This window comes from Trichomycterus rosablanca, chromosome 24 (genome assembly GCF_030014385.1).
Source record: "Trichomycterus rosablanca isolate fTriRos1 chromosome 24, fTriRos1.hap1, whole genome shotgun sequence".
Lineage (NCBI taxonomy): Eukaryota > Metazoa > Chordata > Actinopteri > Siluriformes > Trichomycteridae > Trichomycterus > Trichomycterus rosablanca.
This window is the reverse complement of record NC_086011.1, coordinates 4,323,892-4,348,080: the sequence shown is the minus strand read 5'-3', so window position 1 is coordinate 4,348,080 and position 24,189 is coordinate 4,323,892. Positions and strand designations below refer to the sequence as shown.

Genomic DNA, 24,189 nt, shown 5'->3' with positions numbered 1-24,189 from the left:
AGTGGAAAACAATATTATTTGCAGATTGCTGCAAGTCAGAGCTTTCAAAACAAATTTGTTCTCATGGAAATGATTTTTCATCATGGTAAATAAAATGATAGTTTCGTTGGTTGATGGTGGATAATGTTTGTGTATTTTTTGTTATAGAGCACACGTTTATTAGGTTTATAACTTATTAAGCCATGTATTTTCTTACATCACTAGCTGCTGGTCACATTTTCATCATGGAGAAACCAGGTTGCTAACTAGCTGACATTAGCTGCACACTTAAAGGAAGCATCATCATGAACCCCTGGTTTCTTAGAGAGCCTTTTGGGATGCTGGCAACATTACCGGGTAACGGTTCAGGTGCGAGCGCCCTACGGGATGACCTGAGTGACAACACCCACGCCCTGAAGACCCTAAACTTTCGCTTCCGTCGCTTTCTGAATCGTGTGCATGAGCTGGAACGCAGGAACAAGGCTCTGGAGAATGAGCTCCAGCAAGCCGTGAACAGAACATTGTATCATGGGTTCTTCACCCGAGACGTTGCCGTGCAGACCGACTCGACGGAGCCACGGCTGCCGGGCACTATTTGGAGCTTCACACATGTACGACGGCGAGGGGATCGCCTAGAGACTGTGTATGGACCCGGGGTGACGTGGTCGCACCCGGACGGTGTGGGAGTGCAAATCGACACCATCACCCCAGAACTCAGGGCGCTGTATAATGTTCTGGCCAAAGTCAAGCGAGAGCGGGATGAGTACAGGACCAAGTAAGTGAACAGAACACGCATAATGTCCATTTTTGACAAAAGGTTACAAGTGTGTGGTGTAAATAATGCATTTCAGGAAAGTTGAAAACCATAAAATAATGTCAGAACTTTTATGGCATTACTCGGAGGAACCTTTTTCTGGCATCTTTGGTTGTAGAGACCTATCATGTGCCTGGCATTTAGGGGAAAACCAAGTACACTATATAATAACTTGGCCCTGACCCTACATTTCAAGTGAGTGAATGTCACTTCATCTTGTCCAGATCACTTGTTCAGTGGATGCTAGCCGGCGTTCCTGACTTCAGACTTGCTGTTGGTCACTTAGTTTGAGGACTGTAAAGACTGGGATTCCCAGATCTGTGTCAAACCTTTCTCTGGTGGCTAGTGGGCACATCTGAGTTCATGAGCCAGTTGCTGGCTTCAATTCCTATATGATGAGTACAGATGATGTTCACAAGCAAATCTTCTGCTTACAGGCTACATCTGCAGTGCCTCAATCCACACTACATAGTGTGGTAATGTCAAAATTGAAAGTGTACTGTTGTGTAGACAAACTATCAACATAGAAGTGAAACACAGTATAGTGAATGAGGATATGTGGTCAAAACACAGTATGGTGGTTTTGAACTACAATTTTAAAATCTCTGTTTTGAGCTGATGATTAATGATATATATTTTACACCCTAATATATTTGAAGTAGTAAATCATAATGTTTTTTCACCGTAGTCTCCTCCATCCATGCAAATAACTCATTTGCTAGTTATTTGTGCCCCTGAATCCATCCATTTTACATCTATAACAATTCTTCTCTCCTCTCTTACTGTACATCACCTGCTCTTATGTCATGATCTTCTTTTTCATGTTGCACTGCCGTGACTTCAATAGTATCACATGATGCACATCTGTGCCTTCAGACCAATGAATAGCAGCTGTTTTGTGATTAAACAGATGTAACATGTAAAGCTGCCAGGAATGAGAGTTTATGGTTCTTTTTAACATCTCAGAATAAATTCACTTTATTAAATAAAATTAAATTTAGGCAGTTTCTTTTCCTAATCTTTTCCAGTATTTCTTTTGAGTGTAGTATAATACACTGCTTGTTTAAACCTTTAAGCTACTTGATATTGCTAGAACGGTTCTGCTTAAGCAATGTTTAGTTTAAACAGGGCTTGTAGCAATTAAGCTGGGGTTTATCCAGTTTTATTGTCAATTGTGGCATTTGTTTGAGGATACATTTTTTACACAGGGCCTGTCACTGTTGAATAAATTTTTTTGTTGGAAAATGACCTGAAACTAAATATAAGACATCAGAAAAGCTTCATGGGACTGTACCTAATCTTAGTAGACTGTGGTAGTAAATGACTGCAGTGTGAGGAACAGCGGGCATGAATAAAAGATATTCATCGGCTGATTGACTTCAGATTAATGATGGTATAGACTCCTGTTGGAACAGCATCTTGAGGCATTTCTGCAATATCTGTAAAGCATTCACACTGACCTGAGCTCAGCATTACTGTGTGTCAGTGTTGCAGAAGGATAACCGTAGGTGACCTTAAATGCAGTCATTATAAATGTGGATTTTGGAAAAGAGACGTTGGGTGAGGATTAATAATACATGTGTGGATGACCACACACAGCTCGCTGAAATAAATCAATGTGTGTGAGGGACTGTTCTATGCTGCAGTTATGGATCTGAAGCTGCTCTCTTATCCAGGCATATGCTGACTCACAAGCAAATTCCACATTACTACTTAAAAAGACAAACAGCTCAGCCTGAAGGACACTACAGGGAACAAACCATGCCATGTTTTACCTATACATTGTTTCCGCATATCCATGTCCATGTTTAAATGGTTACTCACTGATAAAGTAGATTGTCCATACTGTCACACCTTAGTTGCTCTTGACTGGTGTTCCACTCAGATCAAATCTTGCCATTGTTTATCAGAGGTGAGTTAAAGGGATTTCTGATAATACTCAATGGGCTCATGTTTTTGGAATAACTGGCGACTGAACATCACATTCAAAAACAATAAAACATGAATTTATATAAAGTTGGTCCCTGTTTGATGCTACAACCTTCACTCTTCTGGGAAGAGCATTTATTAGATTAAAAAAATGACTGTGAGAATTCAGTATCATTAATTTACATAAAAGAACCCTAATGATGTTTAAGCTTAATGTTGGCATCACTCATTAGGTTTCTCTTCAAGCCATTTAAGTTGTTCTCTGCTATGAACTGATTGGTCCTGTATCTTGGTGAAAGCAATGGCATCCTTGTCTCCTAACTGATCATGCTGGAAATGCTGGCAAGTTGGTCATGTTGATCTGACCAGTGTTATTGCATGTGCTCCAGCTCATATAAAAGGTGGAAGCTGGCCTTGCATTTGTTAGAGGAGATGCGTGCTGTGTTCATCATCTCAGATTGAAGGCTGTAGTGTAAGATGGAGAACTGATTTGTGGGTGGTTTGTTGGTCTTTGTGATGTTATTGGTGTACACTAACCAAAAACATCACGTGAAATTACTTATCGAACATATGCATGTTAACACTCTGCAAAATGTTTTAAACAATGTAAACACTTGAACAAATAAAGGCTTTTTGATTACCTTAGGAGGATAAATTCATAATTCTTTAGTCTCTGGCTCATTGTGAGCTGACTAAGGCTCTCAACAGCATTTCTCTCCAGTGACTGATTAAATTCTCACAGTTAACATGCACACAGCAGCAGATGGACCACTTTCAGTTGTATTTTGTATTCTCTTTCAGTGCCAGTATTTGATTATAAAGGAACACAATGTAAAAGTCTGTTTCTGTTTTTTTATTCAAAAACCCCAATGGACCTCAGTACCAGTATACTATATTGTAATCAGATACTGTAATGCTGAAATCTGTGACCTTGGATTGATTTTCCATACCATTTTGTGCAAAAGGTCTTGCTTGTGATCCCACTGTAATTCTATACATGTTCTTGTTTGTTGTTTTGGCTAGTTAGCTATTTAATTTATGGACTTTGTCTTATGTGTCCGCAAAAAAACTACCTAGAATGCACTGGGGAACAACCATGTGCTATGTGGTACTTTGTATACCTGACACATTTAGCATTGTTTTTCTTTGTAGAATAGTATTTTCTATAAGGGGCAGCAAACTATACCAGTGTTATATATATGTACACTTGCTGATGTATTTTTTACTTAACATTCTTCATTATTGCATGCTTGTAATAGTAAAACCCAGTTCTGTTCTAGGCACAGCCTATAATAAAAATGTTTTGAGTGTCTTGCGGCTCAGCTAGCAACCCATAACAAAGCTTTTCAGAGCCACTCTGAAATGAATGGCAGTCTGGAAAAGGGGGGCTTGACTGAACCGATTACTTCACATTCACTTCCTTCTTTCTTTTGTCTAAAGCCTTTTCTAGGCTTCTATAGGGATGGCAGTAAATTTATGGCAACGTGTCGATTCAAATGGATGAGACTCAGGCAAAAATGCTTGCATGAGTGAACTCGTATACACACAGTGCTTGTAAATCACAGTAACCCAGGAGGTTTAAGCATTTTTAGAAGGGAAAACCCAGCTATAAACACAATAACCAGAATTAAATCATTTAATTCTGACAGGTTAAACATCCTGCTTTCACATTTGTGTTCTATTGTGTTGTAAGTACTAATGCATTCTGGGTTAAACTGATTACAGCATCCAGGTTTTAGGCTGGTTCAGACCTGTTGCAGTGTGTAACCCTAATCTTCAGCTTGTTTACTTGTAGCTAATAGCAGAAATGTCAAGGATTACAGAACACATCAAAGACTAGATTCATAACACCATGTTACTGTAATTTTCTTACTGATTTAGATCCAACAGGAATGTTATCTTTTAATTGTCATCCAGCAATAAATCATAATTTGCAGAACTTGAATGTTTAGTGGTTGATTGATATAAACAGATTGAAAAGTTTATATCCTTTTATATCAACCTCGACCTGTGAATGCACACATGTAAAGGGATTTTCTTTTACAAGGGAGATGCTTTCATACATCAGGGTCTTCTGGCCAGTGTTTCCTGGTAAAACCAGACCCGGCCATGACCCTGACCATGATATACAGTGTATCACAAAAGTGAGTACACCCCTCACATTTCTGCAAATATTTTATTATATCTTTTCATGGGACAACACTATAGACATGAAACTTGGATATAACTTAGAGTAGTCAGTGTACAACTTGTATAGCAGTGTAGATTTACTGTCTTCTGAAAATAACTCAACACACAGCCATTAATGTCTAAATGGCTGGCAACATAAGTGAGTACACCCCACAGTGAACATGTCCAAATTGTGCCCAAAGTGTCAATATTTTGTGTGACCACCATTATTATCCAGCACTGCCTTAACCCTCCTGGGCATGGAATTCACCAGAGCTGCACAGGTTGCTACTGGAATCCTCTTCCACTCCTCCATGATGACATCCCGGAGCTGGTGGATGTTAGACACCTTGAACTCCTCCACCTTCCACTTGAGGATGCGCCACAGGTGCTCAATTGGGTTTAGTCCATCACCTTTACCTTCAGCTTCCTCAGCAAGGCAGTTGTCATCTTGGAGGTTGTGTTTGGGGTCATTATCCTGTTGGAAAACTGCCATGAGGCCCAGTTTTCGAAGGGAGGGGATCATGCTCTATGTTTCAGAATGTCACAGTACATGTTGGAATTCATGTTTCCCTCAATGAACTGCAGCTCCCCAGTGCCAGCAACACTCATGCAGCCCAAGACCATGATGCTACCACCACCATGCTTGACTGTAGGCAAGATACAGTTGTCTTGGTACTTCTCACCAGGGCGCCGCCACACATGCTGGACACCATCTGAGCCAAACAAGTTTATCTTGGTCTCGTCAGACCACAGGGCATTCCAGTAATCCATGTTCTTGGACTGCTTGTCTTCAGCAAACTGTTTGCGGGCTTTCTTGTGCGTCAGCTTCCTTCTGGGATGACGACCATGCAGACCGAGTTGATGCAGTGTGCGGCGTATGGTCTGAGCACTGACAGGCTGACCTCCCACGTCTTCAACCTCTGCAGCAATGCTGGCAGCACTCATGTGTCTATTTTTTAAAGCCAACCTCTGGATATGACGCCGAACACGTGGACTCAACTTCTTTGGTCGACCCTGGCGAAGCCTGTTCCGAGTGGAACCTGTCCTGGAAAACCGCTGTATGACCTTGGCCACCATGCTGTAGCTCAGTTTCAGGGTGTTAGCAATCTTCTTATAGCCCAGGCCATCTTTGTGGAGAGCAACAATTCTATTTCTCACATCCTCAGAGAGTTCTTTGCCATGAGGTGCCATGTTGAATATCCAGTGGCCAGTATGAGAGAATTGTACCCAAAACACCAAATTTAACAGCCCTGCTCCTCATTTACACCTGGGACCTTGACACATGACACCAGGGAGGGACAACGACACATTTGGGCACAATTTGGACATGTTCACTGTGGGGTGTACTCACTTATGTTGCCAGCTATTTAGACATTAATGGCTGTGTGTTGAGTTATTTTCAGAAGACAGTAAATCTACACTGCTATACAAGCTGTACACTGACTACTCTAAGTTATATCCAAGTTTCATGTCTATAGTGTTGTCCCATGAAAAGATATAATGAAATATTTGCAGAAATGTGAGGGGTGTACTCACTTTTGTGATACACTGTAGCTATTACACATAATTTTATACTATTAAAAAGTAAAAAAAAGGGGGTTCACCTTGAAACCAACATGGTTTGATTATCTTAGCTAATTTGGGCTAAAGTAGTTGGTCTCATAGCCCAGAAATGCAGTTTTGTCTGGTGTAGCAGGTTCCTATCATAGCAATAATTAATGTATGTGTACAATTAAGTAGAAAACATGTCATAAATCTCATTAACATCAAAACATGGCAAAAAGCAGGCACACACACACACACATGTATATCATTAGCATGCCCATCATTAACATTACCACTGGTACAGCAATGACAAAATCAGTGTGTAAAATCCAGGCAGAATTATTCCATGGACAGGATAGGCAGGTTATTGATTTCACCGGCCCTGTGCTTTTACAGTTGTAAACAACATGAAAAATGTTTATAGTCACTGTAGCTGCGGAGATGGTTTGACATCCCATCGGATACGTATGATTCAGTGAGCAGTTCATTGCCAGGAGTTCAGCGCTGAAGTCATCGTGACCCACAAGCTCCTTCTGTAATTTTGTGTATTATTTTATAGTGTTTATTTACTTCATCATCATTACAAACACAGATTTAACGAATGCCATGCAATTATCTAAACTAGTTGAGCCAGTAAAGATAATTACTACACATCTCTTTGGATGTTACGTTTGAGGAAGTTAGGCATGAATTGAAATGTCACATTGGCACAGCAGGTAATGTGGGTGCAACACAGCATCATGGGTACCGATGACCTGCGTTCTGTCCTCACCTTTTGTCACTGTAAGCAAGGGGTTTCTCATGTTCTCACGTTCTTAATGAAAACAGCATTTATATAAAGCTTAGTCTTTAATAATCAGTGTTGAGGTCTGCTGATTTTCAGCAAAAGTTCCAGCAGTTTAAGAAAAAAATTATGTATTGTAATATCTATTATAAATTATATAAAAAGGTTAAAAATCTAGACCAATTTCTGTGTGTAAAGGGCAAGACCATCTGTCACGACTTAACAGCCTCCTTTCCCATGCAGTAAAACCCAGCATGCAAGTATTTTAATAAACACTCTTTTCTGTGCTGCATTTACTGATGCAAGTTATTATAACTGTGATATGCACAGCAGGAGCCATTGTCAACAACACTCAGAAATACTGGCAACTTTTTTGGGTTTAAAATACAATGGCAAAGATACGTATTGTGGTCTGGCAAGTCTGCATGTGTTAGAACAGCATGGCTGTATAATCATGGCTGTATAAGAGCTGCTGGATCGGCATGTTTCACATTATTGATAGACATGAAAGCTGTTTCTCCAACCTGAAGAGCACATCCAATCATATTCTAGAATGAACAGCTTTTGAACAGCACAGTCTGGTGTATCATTTGAAAGCCCTTTGTGCCCAACATTTTTTAGTAAAATTATGTTGTTGTTTTTTTAGTTTATGTAATGTTTTCAGCTTCTTCACTCAAAGACTTTTATATGTATATATATTTTCATTCTGATTCAGAAAATGTGGCTAAAAGTCTGAAAAAGAGAATAGCACCTTTAAATAGCTTCTCTCATGCAACACTTTTCTCTTCATAAATTATTGAATGAAGCAGAATTTAGCTCTCGCTTCCAGATCAATGGAAGCAGAACATACTTTGCGTTACATTTCATGATCACGATTTTATGGATGAAAGAACCAATTAGTATGCTGCTGCTAGCTGCCTCCCTTGAGAACTGTTAAGCCTGGGCACAGTATTACAAAAATATTTGTTCTGCCAGTAGCTGGATTAATACATAATTCCACCTGGAAAACGGAATCAGGTGAATATCGTCCTAATATATCATGCAAATATGATGATAATTGAAAAAGAAAAACTAGAAATAATTGGAAAAAACTTAAAACCTAATGTGTAGACACAACTACTGTATGTCTGTTTGATAATAGCAGACGTAATCCTTCATCTTAAGATAGTGTGGTTGTGGGAACCTCCTGTATTGACTAGAGTAGAGATCTATCTCATTCAACTTTAAATAAGTAAGGATTATGTTTGTATTTCTTCTCATGTCAGATTTAGTTCTTTGTTGAGTCGATGACCAATCAGAGGAGTGTAATGTTCAGCGTTTAATATACATTAATATGCCATCAACAGAGTCTTAGCACTGGAAGCATTTAAACACCTGAGTGTCAGTGTGAACTCTGTCAGTATCGGTTGGCACTGGAAGGTCGTTCATATGAAATGACTGCTGTACGATAAGGGCAGTATCAGTATATCATCCTCCTCACATGTCAGCAAGCACCGAAATGCACCGAAATGCATATTGAGTCATGTTTTTAATAAAGGGTGGACAGAATATTTTAGGTTTTAAACCCTTAGTTAGAAATGATTGCTAGCAATTTATGGAAAAACTTATTTAAACAAGAGGCGTGAATAATTATAACTAATTATAACTAATTATAACTAATTAGGCGTACTTACTGGCACTGTTGAAAGTGATTCAAAAAATTTTTGCACAAGATTATAGTTAATTTCAGACCTGCTTTTTGGTGGTTCCTGGATTACATTTGACTGTCCAGATCAGTTTCTTTTAAACATAACGTGACGAATAATGTCACGAGTTTTCTCCCCAGTCTTCACAGTAAATTCAATCCAAGCATTTGGGTTAAGGACCTTGCTTAAGGACCCAACAGCGACAACCTAGGTCATGGTGGGATTTAAACAAGCAACCTTTTGATTACTAGTCAAGTACGTTAACTTCTGAGCTCCCACTGCACTCTTTAAATTCGGTGGAGGAAACTCACATTGATTTATAAGGGACAGTGATATTTCCACTCTCAGTTACCAGCCTTCAGTCCTAATGGACAGAAGTTTGACTTCATTTCTCAAAGCTTGTAAATGAAATGTTGAGACATTCAGAAGGATGAGGAGACCATTAGCATGTCTCAGCCGTTAGCATGAGAGAGATGAATTGAAACTAGGGAGAAACAGAAATGCTAGGAGAAGAAGAGATTCTCTCTGCCTGGCTGGTTCATGTTCAGACTGGCATTCTACTTTCATGTAATTTCATGATGCCAGTTGGCCTGTCTCATCATAACCTACCTCACTGCTGGAACTTTTACTGTTAGTGTGTACTAACTTGCCGTCCCTAAGATAGAAAGTGCTAAAAGGAAAAAGTGAAAATGATTATAATTATAATTGATGGTTATCGCTTTGTATTCGGACACTTCATGTCAGGGCAGGGTGCTGTGAACATTGTGACCAAATGACTTCTAGTGAACCGTATTTGATTGAGCGCTACACCTCTTGCACAACCCTTATCCAGCCTAAGCTTGTAGAATTAGGTAAAGTGTTCATGGTGTGTTGAGCTCACGCAACATGTTTCCAAAAATTACTGAGCAAGATTTAGTACGTTGTCCGATTTCATTCCACTACTGGCCCAAACCCTTGTCTTTGTAACTTAACATAAGAGTTGAAATTGTAGAAATTTGCAGTCAAAAGAGCATATGTACATTATACACAGATGAGCCAAATCATTAGGACTACAGTTAGAAGAAGATGTGGTAGGTTAATGTTATTCTTTGGCTCTTCACAAGCTTTAATCTATCCAGATGTAAAGGATTTATCAACCTTATTATCTTTTTCTATTGCTCAGCGGTGTGTTACACTCGGTTTGGCATCTTTATGCATTAATCCAAACGTTGTTTTTAATGGCAACCCAGATATAAATTTCAGTACCTTTTTGTTCAGCTGTAATTAAAGTAGTGATTGTCCTTTTCAGAGAGCCTTAACTGTTACTGTGCCTTTTTCCTAAAGCTGTTTGTCCATGTTTGCTCCATGACTGTTACGACTGTTCCACTTGAAACATATTTCAGTTTTTGTGACTGATGCACCTGCATTTCGGGCGCTCACTATCTCCTGATTCATGTGGTTCTCCTATTCAAATTCCCATAGAAAACTTGTTTTTGGAAAACCAATACAAACTAGATAAAATCAAACAAATCCAGGATACTTGGTCTCTTTTGATGTAACCTATGAAGCACCATTGAGAAACTCTCCTGAACAAACATCAAACATGATATTAGCAAACATGAAACAAAAGGGGGGTTTGAAGACCTTACAAACATGACAGTACAAACATCCTTAGTCATTGTCACTGTGGTCATGAGTGACTGAAATGAATTCATGTATTGAGTTATTCATGTTTTTATGACTACGTCTCCCTACAATAAACATTCAGACCTGTGACTCCAGAGCGGCATGTTGGTGCAGCAACCACACAGAATCCACAGGATCTGTTCTGATTCCTGTTTTAGTTACTGTCTATAAGGAGCTTTCCCCGAGCTTTCCACACATTTCATGTCATCATACCTTTTTTTATACATTTATGCCGTCTACTGTGTTCACATCAGAACTTATTTTGAAGCTGTTGATTAGAGACTGTTTTTTCAGCTTTACAAACACCTAGTTGATTGTCTCTTTAAACAGTCTGATGGATTTTAGAAATACAAGTAATGACCTTTAGAAGCTTCTGATTGGCTAACCGCCAAATTAGGAGTTAATTATTGTACCTAGAGATGCATGAGTACCGATACTGGTATCGGGTATTTGCCCGATACCGCGCTCATTAACTTGTACTCGTACTCGCAAACGAGGCTCCAATACTAAACATCCGATACCGTGTGCCTAGTGCACGTTGCTGCGTTATGCCTGGTTCACACTACACGACTTTTGCCCTGATTTTCGCTCGGCGTCTGGTCGGCGCTAGATTTGCCGGCTCGGGAGCAACTCGGCGTTCGCTCGGCGATCAAAACTCGGCTCTCGATCGCTAAGTGTGAACTATCCAACAACTCGATCTGAACGGCTCGCCGACCGGATCGAGTTTTCTAGCACGTCAGATATCTGATCTGAGATGTGCGACTGGGAATGAGTGACATGTCGAACAGCCAATGAGAACGCAGGATACGGTGTGAGGGGAAACGCAGGAGAGGAGTGTAAACAGGTGGGACAGGGGGATAATATAGTTTATATCAGAATACACCGGCACACACGTTTTACAGTATTTCTGACCTGATCGTTCTGTACAAAACATAACAACAAAACACCAACATTGCAAAAATATTTATTAACCTCCAACTCACTACAGAACAATCCATGCTATTTTCCTCCTTGATTTCATCACATCAGCGCACAAACACTTTGATCGCTCGCTACTTGTTGACGTGCATTTTTGGACGTGGTATCATTAAACTTCTCGTCACTTCTCACGTGTGTTTTTGTTTTAAAAAAACGGTATTATAAATAGGTACTGGTATCGGTATCGGCAAGTACAAAAATACATGTACTTGTACTTGTACTCGGTTGGGAAAAGATGGTATTGATGCATCCCTAATTGTACCTGTGACTGTATTTATGACCAGTGAAACTTTGGCTCTTGATAAAAGAAACATCCAAGCATCATCCATGTCAGGACCTCAGGAAACAAACTTGGCTGAATTACACAAGTTCTGTCAGGGGGAATGGGTATAGTTACAGGCTATTACATATTTGAGACATCTACATTCAGCATTGTGAGAAAAGCATTGTGAGAAGCTTGTGGAAGTTTACTGTAAGCATTAGATTCAAGTTTAGCAATCCAGAGACAATGCTATTAAATACTAACAAAGAATATGTAAAAATTTATTCCATTAAGAATCTGATATTGTAAATAAAACTTGAAATAAATACATTTCTTAGCTATTATTTTTAAATGACTGCTTGTGGATAAAAAGAGCATACCCTAATTTACATAAAACATAAGCAAGGCCGTGAAATGTGTGGAGATAAAAATATTAAACATTAATTAATAAAAGTTTAAAACCTTTGGCCTAAACTAAATGTTTTCCTTTAATGGCTTGGTGCTATGTCTGTAGGGTGTATTCTGTTATTTTTTGGGTGTAAAAAGTGTTTAAGAAAAACATGAATCTGGGATTTTGCTGGTTATCACCTGTTGTACCCAACGGTAATTCACAAATGGAGCAGAGATACAGAGGAGCAAGCTTAAACAGTACAACACCTGCATTCTTGCAAAAACACTCAACATTGTTGACATTTGCCAAAGCTCATCATCACTGGTATAATGAGTTCCAACAAGCCATGTGTTCCACCCAGATTTTCTTATTAAAAATAAATACTTATTCATAGCTATTAAATCATAATTACATTTTCTCAATTGCTCCAGGCAGTGGCATTTCACTTCTCCACACAGGTTGGCTGTTTTTTTGCCATCAGATACAGGTCGTAACGTTTTTTTTTTTACTGAAAATAAATTGTTTGATCAGAGTGCTGTCACAACATGGCATAGTAGCCGCACCCAGTCCCAGGTGTTTGGAAAGGTATATCTCAGAGGCCGCAACATGTTCTTCCAGGGTGTGACTTTCAAAAAAGATTTACTGACAGCCAGAGAATAGCTCCAGGGTCAAAAAAGTAGTTGTTTTTATGTCAGCCAACTTGTTGATGAATGAGATAATGAGTTTGCATAAAGCTACTAAGGTGTGTATCTGACATTGTTGGCGTGGCAGTGTGGGTGGATGTATGAGTGGTCCATGTAAGGTGGATTAGGGTCTGTAGACGGCGAAAGCTGCACCCTGTCTGAGTCACATCCTTTCAGGTACACATCAGGACTGTGTGTGGGCCAATTCTGCAGCACTGTGATGGTTACGTTGCTGTCAACTTTTTCCAAATACCAATTATTCCTAATTTCCATTACATGATACCCTACACTACAATATAGTACACATCCAAATCCAGAACTGTCTGTGCTGTTCTTAATGTGCTATTTTACTTTAGGAGGAGACATTTGCTAAAGGTGAGGCTGTGACAGACTCCACCAAACACTGAGAACAAATATGTGACGATGTACGAGCTGTAGCAACAACAGGAGCCCTGTTTGAACTTATTTGTAAAAAAAATAATAATAATTAGCTTTTTATGGAATGGTCATGTGCAAAATGTAGGTGCTTTTTTTTTTTTTTACTTTTTAGGAAAAGTTTTGAGTCTAGTGTAGAGCAAAGATGATTGTGGTCAGGTCATTGCTTATTGCTCTCTGGTGTTCCTGCTGTTTTCAGGACATCCTGCAACTTATTACAAGTTTATAGCTGGCTTAAGTTAGGAATAGTTTAGTTAGTTTGCATAGTAGCCTGGATCTGCCAAAGGAGGAGAGAATTGCTGTTCTAAAGCATCTTAGAGTCCTCCTGTGTGTTATTGTGGTTTGTTTTTATAGTGACCTCTGGTAATATTAATCTGATTGCATCCTTTCAAACAAGTTAACCTGTAGATCAAGAATCAAGCAAAGGCCATTAATACAAACCATCGGATTAATTATAGACTGGACTAAAACAGTCACTCTGTCCAGTGAGGGAAAAGTGAGGTTAATAAAACAAGATCTAGATGAATGTTATAAGTCCTGGTCTGTCTCTTTCATGTTCCACCTGCACTTCATGCAGACTGAACTCATCAGCATCCAACATGTGTTCCAGCCTCTGTGGACAGAACAGATTTCTTCAGCTTGCCTGCATTATGCCTAATCAATACTGACCTCCAAAAACCCTGCTGGTGTTTTTGCAGTATAAATGGATATGGGGTTTCACTGCTTCAGGCTGAAGAGTAAAGATGGAACTAAAGCCATGTGGTAGACGACATAGATACTCCTCACAATGTGCTATGTAAACTATATTCATGTATGTATGCATGTTCCACAAATGTGTGTGTGTGTGTGTGTGTGTTATATACAATTACATTTGGCAAATTCACAGCTATTCACAAGAGAACAAATGACAGTCATTGCCAAACTATTTGAACATCGGATGTGGGTTTCTACTTATGCATGTCTACATTGTACATAGCACAATGACAGTCATAGATCACTATTACAAACAAAATGAAAATACATGTTTTATTACCTTCAGCATTTTTTGGAAAGTAGGTGCATAAAAGAAGCTTGTGTTGTGGTGGTGTGACAGACTGCTCACATTTATAGACATTTATGTAGTCTATATGACTATATAAAGAATATATGACAAAAAAATTAAATAAAAGTTGTTTGCTTTAGTCAACACAGATTTTATGTATTTGTGTGTATAATAAAATTTGTTTTTTTGCCATTATTGCTAAAAAAGCTTGAAAAGCTTGCTTTGATCCTTGGCCACAAAGCATACCAAAATCTTACCTGAAGTTCCGATTAGTTTACCTTTGAAAATACCTACTGTTAATAGTATGAAGTTCTAATTCTGTGTTCAAAATATGCTTTGTAATATTATGTTTGTTGCATATAATCTGTCAGTGTCTCATGTTAATTATAAATAAGTTAGAAGTAAAATAGTTAGCAGGGTTTAGATGTGAAATAGCTGAGATCTATTTCTAGAAACTCATGGTAGCTATCAGGCTTATTGCTAGCTGTAACTGTATACTTATATTTTCTCTAGATTATTCATTTGCTTTGTTTTCCATGTTCTTCACTGCGCAGTCTTTCATAAGTACTCAGATGACTTTGGAATTTCTTGGTCACCGTTTGAGCCTCCTCGGCTGCTCCGAGTCCTTGTAAGGTGACTTGGGCTATATTTACAACCCAAACAACAGAGACAGACAGTCTAATGCTCCTTATAAGCAATGTGATGCTGGGGAATTGAATATTTTTCCTGTGTACCTGCTTCTGGATTTGTGTCTGTCGTCATTCCAAACACTTTCCAGATGAGATGTGATGTAGTGTGTTGTTGTTATGCTTTGCAGAAACGGTTTATCAGTAAATGTTGAGACTTCACTGTGACCCAGGGTGAAAATGACTCAACCGAAATGAGTCACAGATTAGCTCATTAGCTTTAAATTATAATTAAAGTAAGCAACAGGCTTGTCTGGGTTAAGAAGAACTGCCAGTGGGGCTGCTGAGGTCTTTGTGAGGTCTTTTGGACCTCAAATATCCAGTTTATCATTTAAGGTTTTTTATGCCATTAAGTAGGAGAAAGGAAGTTTTCTCAGCGTGTCAAATATGGATGAGAAAGTGTGATGGTCACAGAAAGACAAGTTTCCAAAAATGTACCATGTTTACCTACATAATAGAGCTCATTCCTACTAATACAGGAATGCTGTGGGTGGAGGATCAAGAGTTTCTGTGGTCTTGGTATCTCAGTTCAGTTTCACAGTATAAACACAGTTATGACTTTATTAGTGTTCTGACATAATTGAAAACTGTCCTGAGTTTTTATGATGGTGTTATTGTTTACTGTTTGTGCTCCATGGAGACAGACAGTGGCTGTTTAAAGCAACTCTGATCACCATCACTGAATGAGGAATGTGCCTGTGGTGAGGGTTTCCATAGCAACCAGGAGTCATTCTTTAATGATGACCTTATTCCCAAAGTCTGCCCAAAGTCTGGGCATCAACACATTGATATGATTGGCAATGTGGGTAGAGGGGGGATAGTGGAGGCCCCGTGATGGATTGCCGTCTAGTCCGGGGTGTGTTACTCCACTTAATAGGACCAGCCTGTTTCCTTTTATTGTTAAATTATTTTATAGTCAATTATAGCCAATAATGTTTGTATGTAGATGCACCACTAGGGATTCGAACCCTGGATCCCAGCATTAGCGGGCTAGAGTAATTTACCATTGTACCACTTGAACACGCACATGCTTAATTTATTAAGTTATGAATAACATTAACTTGGTAACAGTTGTTTTTGTAAGAAAGCAGATTTTATTTACGTTCTCCTTGTTATTTGTTTACTTTAACCTACAACGCCTTTATGCTGGAATATAGCATTAAAGTGACACCCCTGAGCACCCCTGTGAATTTATGCATCTTGGCTCTAGAAAGACACGTCCTTACTTTGTGAATGAGCAGATTCTGTTCCTCTGTGAACTGTAGAATCATTCATATCAGGATGAAACACAGTTCATCATCCAGGTCGATATGTGTATAAACTCTCCGACCCTGAGCTGCTGATTTCTAGTCGGCTCTGCTGCATGTGGATTAAGTTACAGTGCGGTCCGACAGACAGACTACAGACGCCTGGGCTTGAGTCAGGTTTAAAAAATCTGTGTCAAATTCTTATGCTATGTTTAGTATTTAGTAACTAATTTTAGTTTACCCAAGTATCTGAAAAAATTACTACAAAAGAAATGAGATGTTTTTAAAATAATGTTACTCATTAAATCTTATTTCAATATACAGTATAAATAGACTGCAGTACTTTTTCACATATATAAAAAGTACTGCACACTTAGTTGAATGTTTTTTAATGTTCATAGAAAATTCCAAATGCTGTCTTGTTTTTTTATTGTTAACAATCAGGTGCATTTGTGTATTTGATTACTTTCTGTATCTTGGCTTGTTCTCTCCAAGTATGGGTATCCCGTGTTTACCTGCCAAAGTGGATTGGCTACTGAAAATCAACCCTAGGTGTAAAAGGATAAGTGAGTGTGTGAAATCCTGCAATGTGTTCATCCCAGTGTTCTAGATTTCAGTGTATAGGTTCTGGATCCACTGGGACTCAAACAGTATCTGAAGATGAGTGAATGAAAGAAAGAATGAATTAATTTTTTTTTTTTTTAACTCCTAAACACGTCACTTCTTCATCTTTCACTTACTTACAAATGTGCACAGCTGTTCTCTTTAGACTGCACCCTTATTCCAGATGTGCATTATGTGTTACAGATATGAAGAGGAGCTGTCTAAAAGAGAGCAGATGAAGTTAATGGTGGAGTCACTGCAGAAGGTGAAATCACCTTCACTTACTCACAGAGCCGTCTAGCCAAACTGTCCCTGTCATGTAACCTGAAACTGATGAAGTGTGGCACATCTGTGATGCTGCAGCCTTAAAGGCTAGTTAGTTCATATCCATGCCTTTAGGGAGGATGATCTGACACAGCTAGAATAATGTGGCTAATAAACATACAAAGCTTATAACTGCACATTTAGTAGTATGCTTAGTGTATGGCTAAATTCTTACATACTGTATGTATTATTATTATTGCTCAGTAATACATTCTGTACATAACCATTTCCATAAAATAGGAGAAAAACATAGCATCATGTAAAACCAGTAGGTAAAAAAATAATCAAAGCCTTTTTAAATTATTTCAAAGATTTTAATAACAGACAACAGAAAATGACTCTAGCAGTTATTAAGAGATGATCTTTGATGCTCTGACATGACTGGAAAAAAAATCAATACATCAATACATGTCTGTTTCTGTAAGATCACAGCTCAGCAAAAAGGCACACTGCAAAGTATTCACATGAGAGATTCACTTTCTATATAATATCATGTCCTGATCCATGTGCACATGCTCCTAAATATTCATCTTCTCTTGTGGCCTGATTATTTGGGGGAAAATTCAAATGCATTTGTAAAGAAACTTGGGTATGGACTAGTTTTGTAAAAAAAAAAAAAAAAAAAAGTCAACACTAATGTGTTCCTGAAAGTACTGGTACTACAATCCTGATACAGTAAAAAAACTAAGTAAGACCACCCAATCACTGTTAAATTGTGCCTTTTTTCCATTGTTTGAATTAAAGTTTGCTGTTTCCTTTTCTTTAGGTCTCTGTGCTGAGTCTATGACTGACTATCTGAATTGACTTTTATTTCAACTGAGTATTTAAAAATGCGTCTGTGTGTTTTCAGAGTGTTCAGGATTCAGAGGCCGTTCAGGAGGATCTGAGGAATAAAGTGGATAAGCTGAAGGCAGAACTTGTGGTCTTCAAGAGCCTCATGAGTGATGTAAGTAACCGCAAGATCATTTGAAAATGTTATACACGTAGAAAGTTGGCACAAGGTTGGCAAAACACCATTTTATAGCATCAGCTTATAGACAGTTGCCCTTTTCTTTCTCCTTAAAATTTTTATAGAGAGTGAAATTCATTGTTTTAACAAGTCATTCAGGTCCTCACACAGTAAATCACCCCCACATCATCACACAACTACCACTTTTTTTGACTGTTTTGATTAGCCTGTCTATAAAGCTCTAACTGGGGTTTGGTGTGGACTATTAAGACTTTCTTCTGCTCCCAGCCAAATCCAGATTAGTTTGATAGGCTTTCAGATAGCGAGGCATCCTTTATAACTCCAGGTCACGCTTTTCCACTGCTTTAGTCAAATGAAAGTGCGCTATACAGCAGTTCAGCATTAATCATGCATTGGCATTGATCATGGTAAAGTTAGGCTTGTATGTGGCTGCTTGGCCATTAAAACCCAATGAACGAAGTCAGACAGCTCCTATGAGGGCAGAACTGTGATGCACTGACGTGTTGGAAACATCTTTGGATGATTTGAAATAATTTTATTAGATGTTTCAATTCAGGATTATAAGTTATTTTTGATGTTTGTTATAAAGGGTGTCTGGTGTTTCAGCTCTAATTGTAGAGCTGAAGAACACAAGAGGAAGTATCTTGACCTAAAAGTAAGAGTTTGACTTGCAGTGGGTCTGATGTATTCTCCAATACTAACCTGCCTGGTGTGGAACTTGCACTTACTACAGATAGCCACTGGAACGGTACTTTGTGATTGAGTGTTTGAGAGGGTGAAAAGAAAATGCTAATGCAAAATGCTAAGTGTTATTGCTGTGGTGATACCAAATGATTCAGGCTAAAAGTTGGAAATGTAATAACTTGTTGTTAACAAAATTAACAGCTTGTCTTGCTTTTTTGGTTTTGGTTTTAAGTCCCAAGGTTTGTAATTAAGTTTTCATTTTTCTGTCCACCACTCTGTACAGCAGATCTAAGTACTTTATTTAATAAAGTTTCTTTCGCTTTCTTATGTAGCAAATGTCTGAGCTGGACTCTAAAATCCAGGAGAAAGCCATGAAAGTGGACATGGACATCTGCAGGAGAATTGACATCACGGCCAAACTCTGTGACGTAGCGCAGCAAAGAAATTCTGAGGACATGTCCAAAATGTTCAAGGTCAGTCAGTCTAGGGCCCTGTTACATATCATATGTTTACACTTATATTGCATTAATATTTCATAAGATCATCAAAAGCAGCATACAAATGTATATACACTGTATGGCCAAAAGTATCTGGACACCTTACAGTGAGCTTGTTGAACACCCCATTCCAAAACCATAGGCATAATATGGTGGCACCACCATCCACCTTTTTTTAAGTAATGACAGCTTTTACCTTTTTGGAAAGGCTTTTTACAATATTTTGGAGTGTGTCTGTGGGAATGTATGCCTATTCAGTCAAGAAAACACTTGTGAGGTCAGGCACCCATCTTGAACAAGAAGGCTTTGCTCACAATGTTCCAGATCAACTGGGTTAATGTCAGGGCTCTGTTTAGTTTCTTCACACCAAATTTGTCAAACGAAATCTTTGCTTTGACCTCGTTTGACCTTGGTTTGTGCACAGTCATACTGAAAAAAGGAAAGAAAATGGCCTTTCCCAAACTGTTGCTACGTATTTGGAGGCATAACATTTATTTTACATAATTGATATTATGTAAATGTATACATTTTATATGAATGGGTGTTTTTGAAATATCTAAACTCAACAAACTGGATCTTAAGAATTAGGAGGGGTACACCTCCCTGGGGTGACTTTTGTCCATATAGTGTGTGTGTGTGTGTATATATACATCACATCCACACACACACACACACAGTGTCCACACACACACACCATGAACTGCTGATGCAGAACTATTTTCCCTTCACCCATAAGGGTATCTCATTGCAAACACTGGGCTGACCTAAGCTCAGCACTAAACCTACGCAGTGCTTTCAGAGTCTGTCCAGATTTAGCTCCATGTAGGTAGTTACTATCTCACTAAATGTGTTTCTAATTGTTTGAATAGTGTTTTTATAGAGAAACTGTATGTACACTATCTGAACAAATCCTTGTAGATATCTGACACCTGAGCATCATCTTTTGAAACCGTAGGCATTAATGTAGCGCTGATCCTTTTTTAATTCTAAAAAAGCCTTCACTGATCTGAGAGAGCTTTCTCTTAGAACTGGGCTGTGGTGATTAACTTTCATTCAGCCACAAAATCACATTAGATTGCAGTCAACATTCCTAGGGGCAGTTAAGTTTTGTAGGCCAGTCAATTTCTTTACACACCCAAGTCAGCAAACCATTTCTTCATGCAGCTCACTTTGTGGTTGTTGCTAAAATGGGAAAGGTTTTTTTGCCCCAACTGTTGCCTCAATCCTGGAAGCGCACAGTTCTCTGGAATGCTGCTATATGCTGTGTTGTTAAGATTTATTTTCACAGGAACTAATGAGCCCAAATTTTAGAAAACATTCCCAGACAGTTAATTCCTTCAGCACCATATATTGCATATAGCGTTCACCTGCCATCTACTCAACCTAGATTTGTCTATTGTCTATTTGTCTAAATTGCGCTGCTAATTTAGAATGGAGGTCGTACGTGTGTATGTTCGAAAAATGCAGCACTCTTGGGGGTCAGTCTCAACTCTAAAAGAAGTGTAGCCTGGACCTGCGTGTTTCAGACCTTTTGTGCACTTGCTATGCTTAAATTGTTTGAATTATTTTGTTTCATCATGTTCTTCAGATATTTTACATTATATATAAAAGCAATGAAAAGGTTGATCCTTTTAAATAGTACACTTTGGCCTGGCCGTATGGACTTTATAGTTTAGGTGTGTTGGATTAGGGTTTGAACTAAACTGTGCAGAAATGTAAGTCACTAGGAGCAAAGCTAGGCAGCCATTGTGTATTAATTTTAGTTAAAATGTGTCCGGTGGATTCTTGAAACCATTAATACCTTTATGTGTATTTTAGGGGGCTGTAGCCTGCAAAAGGAAAGAGAAGAAAGTCTTGTCAGATGAAGAAAACTCTGAAATGGATGCAGATCCCAGCACGTCGGAGGAAGAAGCAGTTGGAACGCTCAACATTACTGATGAGATGAAGCGTGTGCTGAACCACCTGTGAGTTACATGTCAGAAACAAATGTGCAATCTGAAATAGTGCCATCTGTGTTTCAGGCTATTAAAAGGATTAATAGGTCAGGGTTACTTCTGTCGCCATCAAGTGGTGAGATGAAGAACTGCAGAAACTGCAGTCTTGCCAACGACGTGCACAGTTTACTTCTTACAATAAATGTCAGATCAACCAAGACATGTTGGTGTCAACATTTTGCTTCTGTGGAATGTAGCTTCATAGCTAGCACAGTACACGTACGTCCATATAAAAGTCATTTATAAATCTAATTGAAACTTAGGTCAAAAGTTTGTGATCACATTTATAAACGTGTTTACGGTGGAGTGGTAGCTCAGTAGTTAAAGCACTAAACTAATAATTAGAAGGTTGCCAGTTCAAGCTCCACCACCCCTGTTTGCCCCTGAGCATGGACCTTAATCCTGTAATTAATTGCATCTAATTCTATTCATTCACAATTGTAAGTCACTTTGGATAAAAGCATCTGCTATATATAATGCCATAAATGTAATTGTAAAATTATAAATCGGCTTTAGTTTATTATTTGCTTCATTATGGTAAGTACAGTGGCGGGCCAAGCACCACCCAAAACTATTGGGCTACCAATCAATTGCAGGGAAACACATCGTCACAGATTTACTCTCTCACACCAGAAGGCAGTTTGGAGCAACCAATACAATAGCCCATATATGAATGGACTATTTTAGGCCTGGGTGCAGCTCTTTCTTTGTAAAAACCCAGTTATTGCAGCTTAACACCACTTCTTGTGCTGATTTGAAATTTGGTAATGTGGCCTATAGCAGGGTTTCCTAAATAGTAGGCAGTGGATCACAAACGAAAAGTAAAGCACCCCAGTGCTATTGTGACCTACACTCAGGAAAAGACAGTGCTGGAGAAATCACATGGCTATTGCTTCATTTTGGTTGAAACAGCCAAATCCACGTCCAATACTTCTTTGCATAACTTCTTTTGGATAACTGAATTTTGACTGCATGCAACATCTGCTCTCTTTCCAGGAATTATTTCATATCTTTCATCTTTTGTGGAGGCCTTGCCTTTACTTTACCTTCCGTCTTTCCTCCTGTCCCTCTCCCCTTTCCTGTTGTCTCTTGTGCGGCAGACATTGCTCAGATAACTTGTTTGTTGCTAGGCGGGAGACGTTCGACATTGATGATGATTGTGATAGTTTGACATGGGAAGAGAATGAGGAGACGCTGTTGCTGTGGGAGGATTTCACCAACTACAACATACCACACGCCATCAATCCTACAACTAACACTTCGAACGGTGGAGGAGGCAGCCAGGAAGCAGTAAGTATGGGTTTGATTTTCAAGATTTCTCACAGAGACGAAAACAGAAACTCCTCAAAGATAGTAAACAGAGGTAGACCCAGCAAACCATGTTGTGTTGGGGCACCCAATCTACTTTGCCACCCTTGAATCATGTATAAAAAATAAATGATAAATAACAATTAGAATCCAGGAATTGTCCTTATTGTGCTTTAATCTTTTCCAGGATGTCAGTCTGGGCAGCCTAATTGATGAGACTGAGACTCTCTTCAAAAACAGAGAGGAGGAGTACCAGGCTACTATCGGCCAAATCGAGGTTTTTTATTCAGTTTTCTACATTGTTGGTTCAAGAACTGCTTTTTTATAGACTTTCTCTGAAAACAACAGAACATCTGCCAAACATTTTTAATATTACTGAGGAGGGCAAATGAGATTTGTAAAGTTTTTCTTCAAATGTAGCTCTTCAGCTCCAAGTCTTTCTTTCACATTTGGCACTGGTAACTGTTACTGTTATCTTTTATGTTATTTTCTCTCTACCCCTCTTTCTTTTCCTATCTAACTTTATTAGATGGAGTTAGCTACAGCAAAGAGTGACATGAACAGACATCTGCATGAGTACATGGAGATGTGTAGCATGAAAAGAGGTCTGGATGTCCAGATGGAGACGTGCCGCAGAATGATCAAGGGGGGAAGGTAATGACCAACTACTCTAATACCTTTATGGCTTTTTAATCATTTGCTGCCTTTTGCAGTGTAAAAATGTGTATTTACACTCATGAGCCAAAAGATTATGACCAAATGTAATTCATGACAATTAAGTAACAATCACACATGGCACATTCAGGCATATATTAAACTGAACTGGCTATTGGAGCAATGGAATAAGGTTGTTACATTGGGCTTAAATTGTGTGCTTGTTTTGGTCACAGGAACTCACCATCCATTAGCTCTGTGTCGAGCAGTGACTCAGGAAACACTGACGAGATTCAAGACGAGTTGGACAAGGACGGGGACACAGAGGGTCCAGTCAGCTGATACCTACCAAGCCGGCTACCGCCCTCTTTGATGAGATCCAGTCAGCTCAAAAACCACTCAGCATTTGGACAGTGGTGTTAAGCCATACCAGTCCAAAAAACTCCTGTTTTGATAATCCTGTAGGTGCTTTAAAGGCTTATTTCTAAAGGGAGGGTAAAGAGTGTTCTTTCTTTGTGTGCTGCATTGGCTTTCTTGGGTAACCTGTCAATCAAATCGGCCTAAACAATCCAAATCATTATACACAACCGCTTTGTGGAGAATACAAGCTAAATCAATACCAGTACCTGTATTAGTAACAGCATTTTACAGTCATACAGAGCCATTTCGCATGTGTGTACCTTTGAATGTCCATTCAAATGCCAGGGTGGCTTTTTTTCTGACGTTTTTTAACAATGGTTACAGTATTTACAGGCTAAGCAACAGCTTTGACCTTTTTGCAGACACTAATAAAACCCAGAGATGCGTGTGAATGCAGCACACCTCAAGTTATTTGCAGGTCTATGCAATCAGTTTGCC

At 38.9% G+C, this 24,189-nt stretch overlaps 1 protein-coding gene across 1 annotated transcript; it reads left to right on the top strand.

The window, feature by feature from the left end:
* The first annotated feature begins 252 nt into the window (after positions 1–252).
* Positions 253–23,673, top strand: iffo2b (intermediate filament family orphan 2b). The gene is made up of 9 exons (XM_062986890.1): positions 253–754; positions 17,105–17,165; positions 18,075–18,170; positions 19,211–19,351; positions 21,194–21,339; positions 22,470–22,659; positions 22,865–22,954; positions 23,207–23,331; positions 23,568–23,673. The coding sequence occupies exons 1-9, from the start codon at positions 285–287 to the stop codon at positions 23,671–23,673; spliced, it is 1,425 nt and encodes a 474-aa protein (XP_062842960.1). The 5' UTR covers positions 253–284.
* The last annotated feature ends 516 nt before the right edge of the window (positions 23,674–24,189 follow it).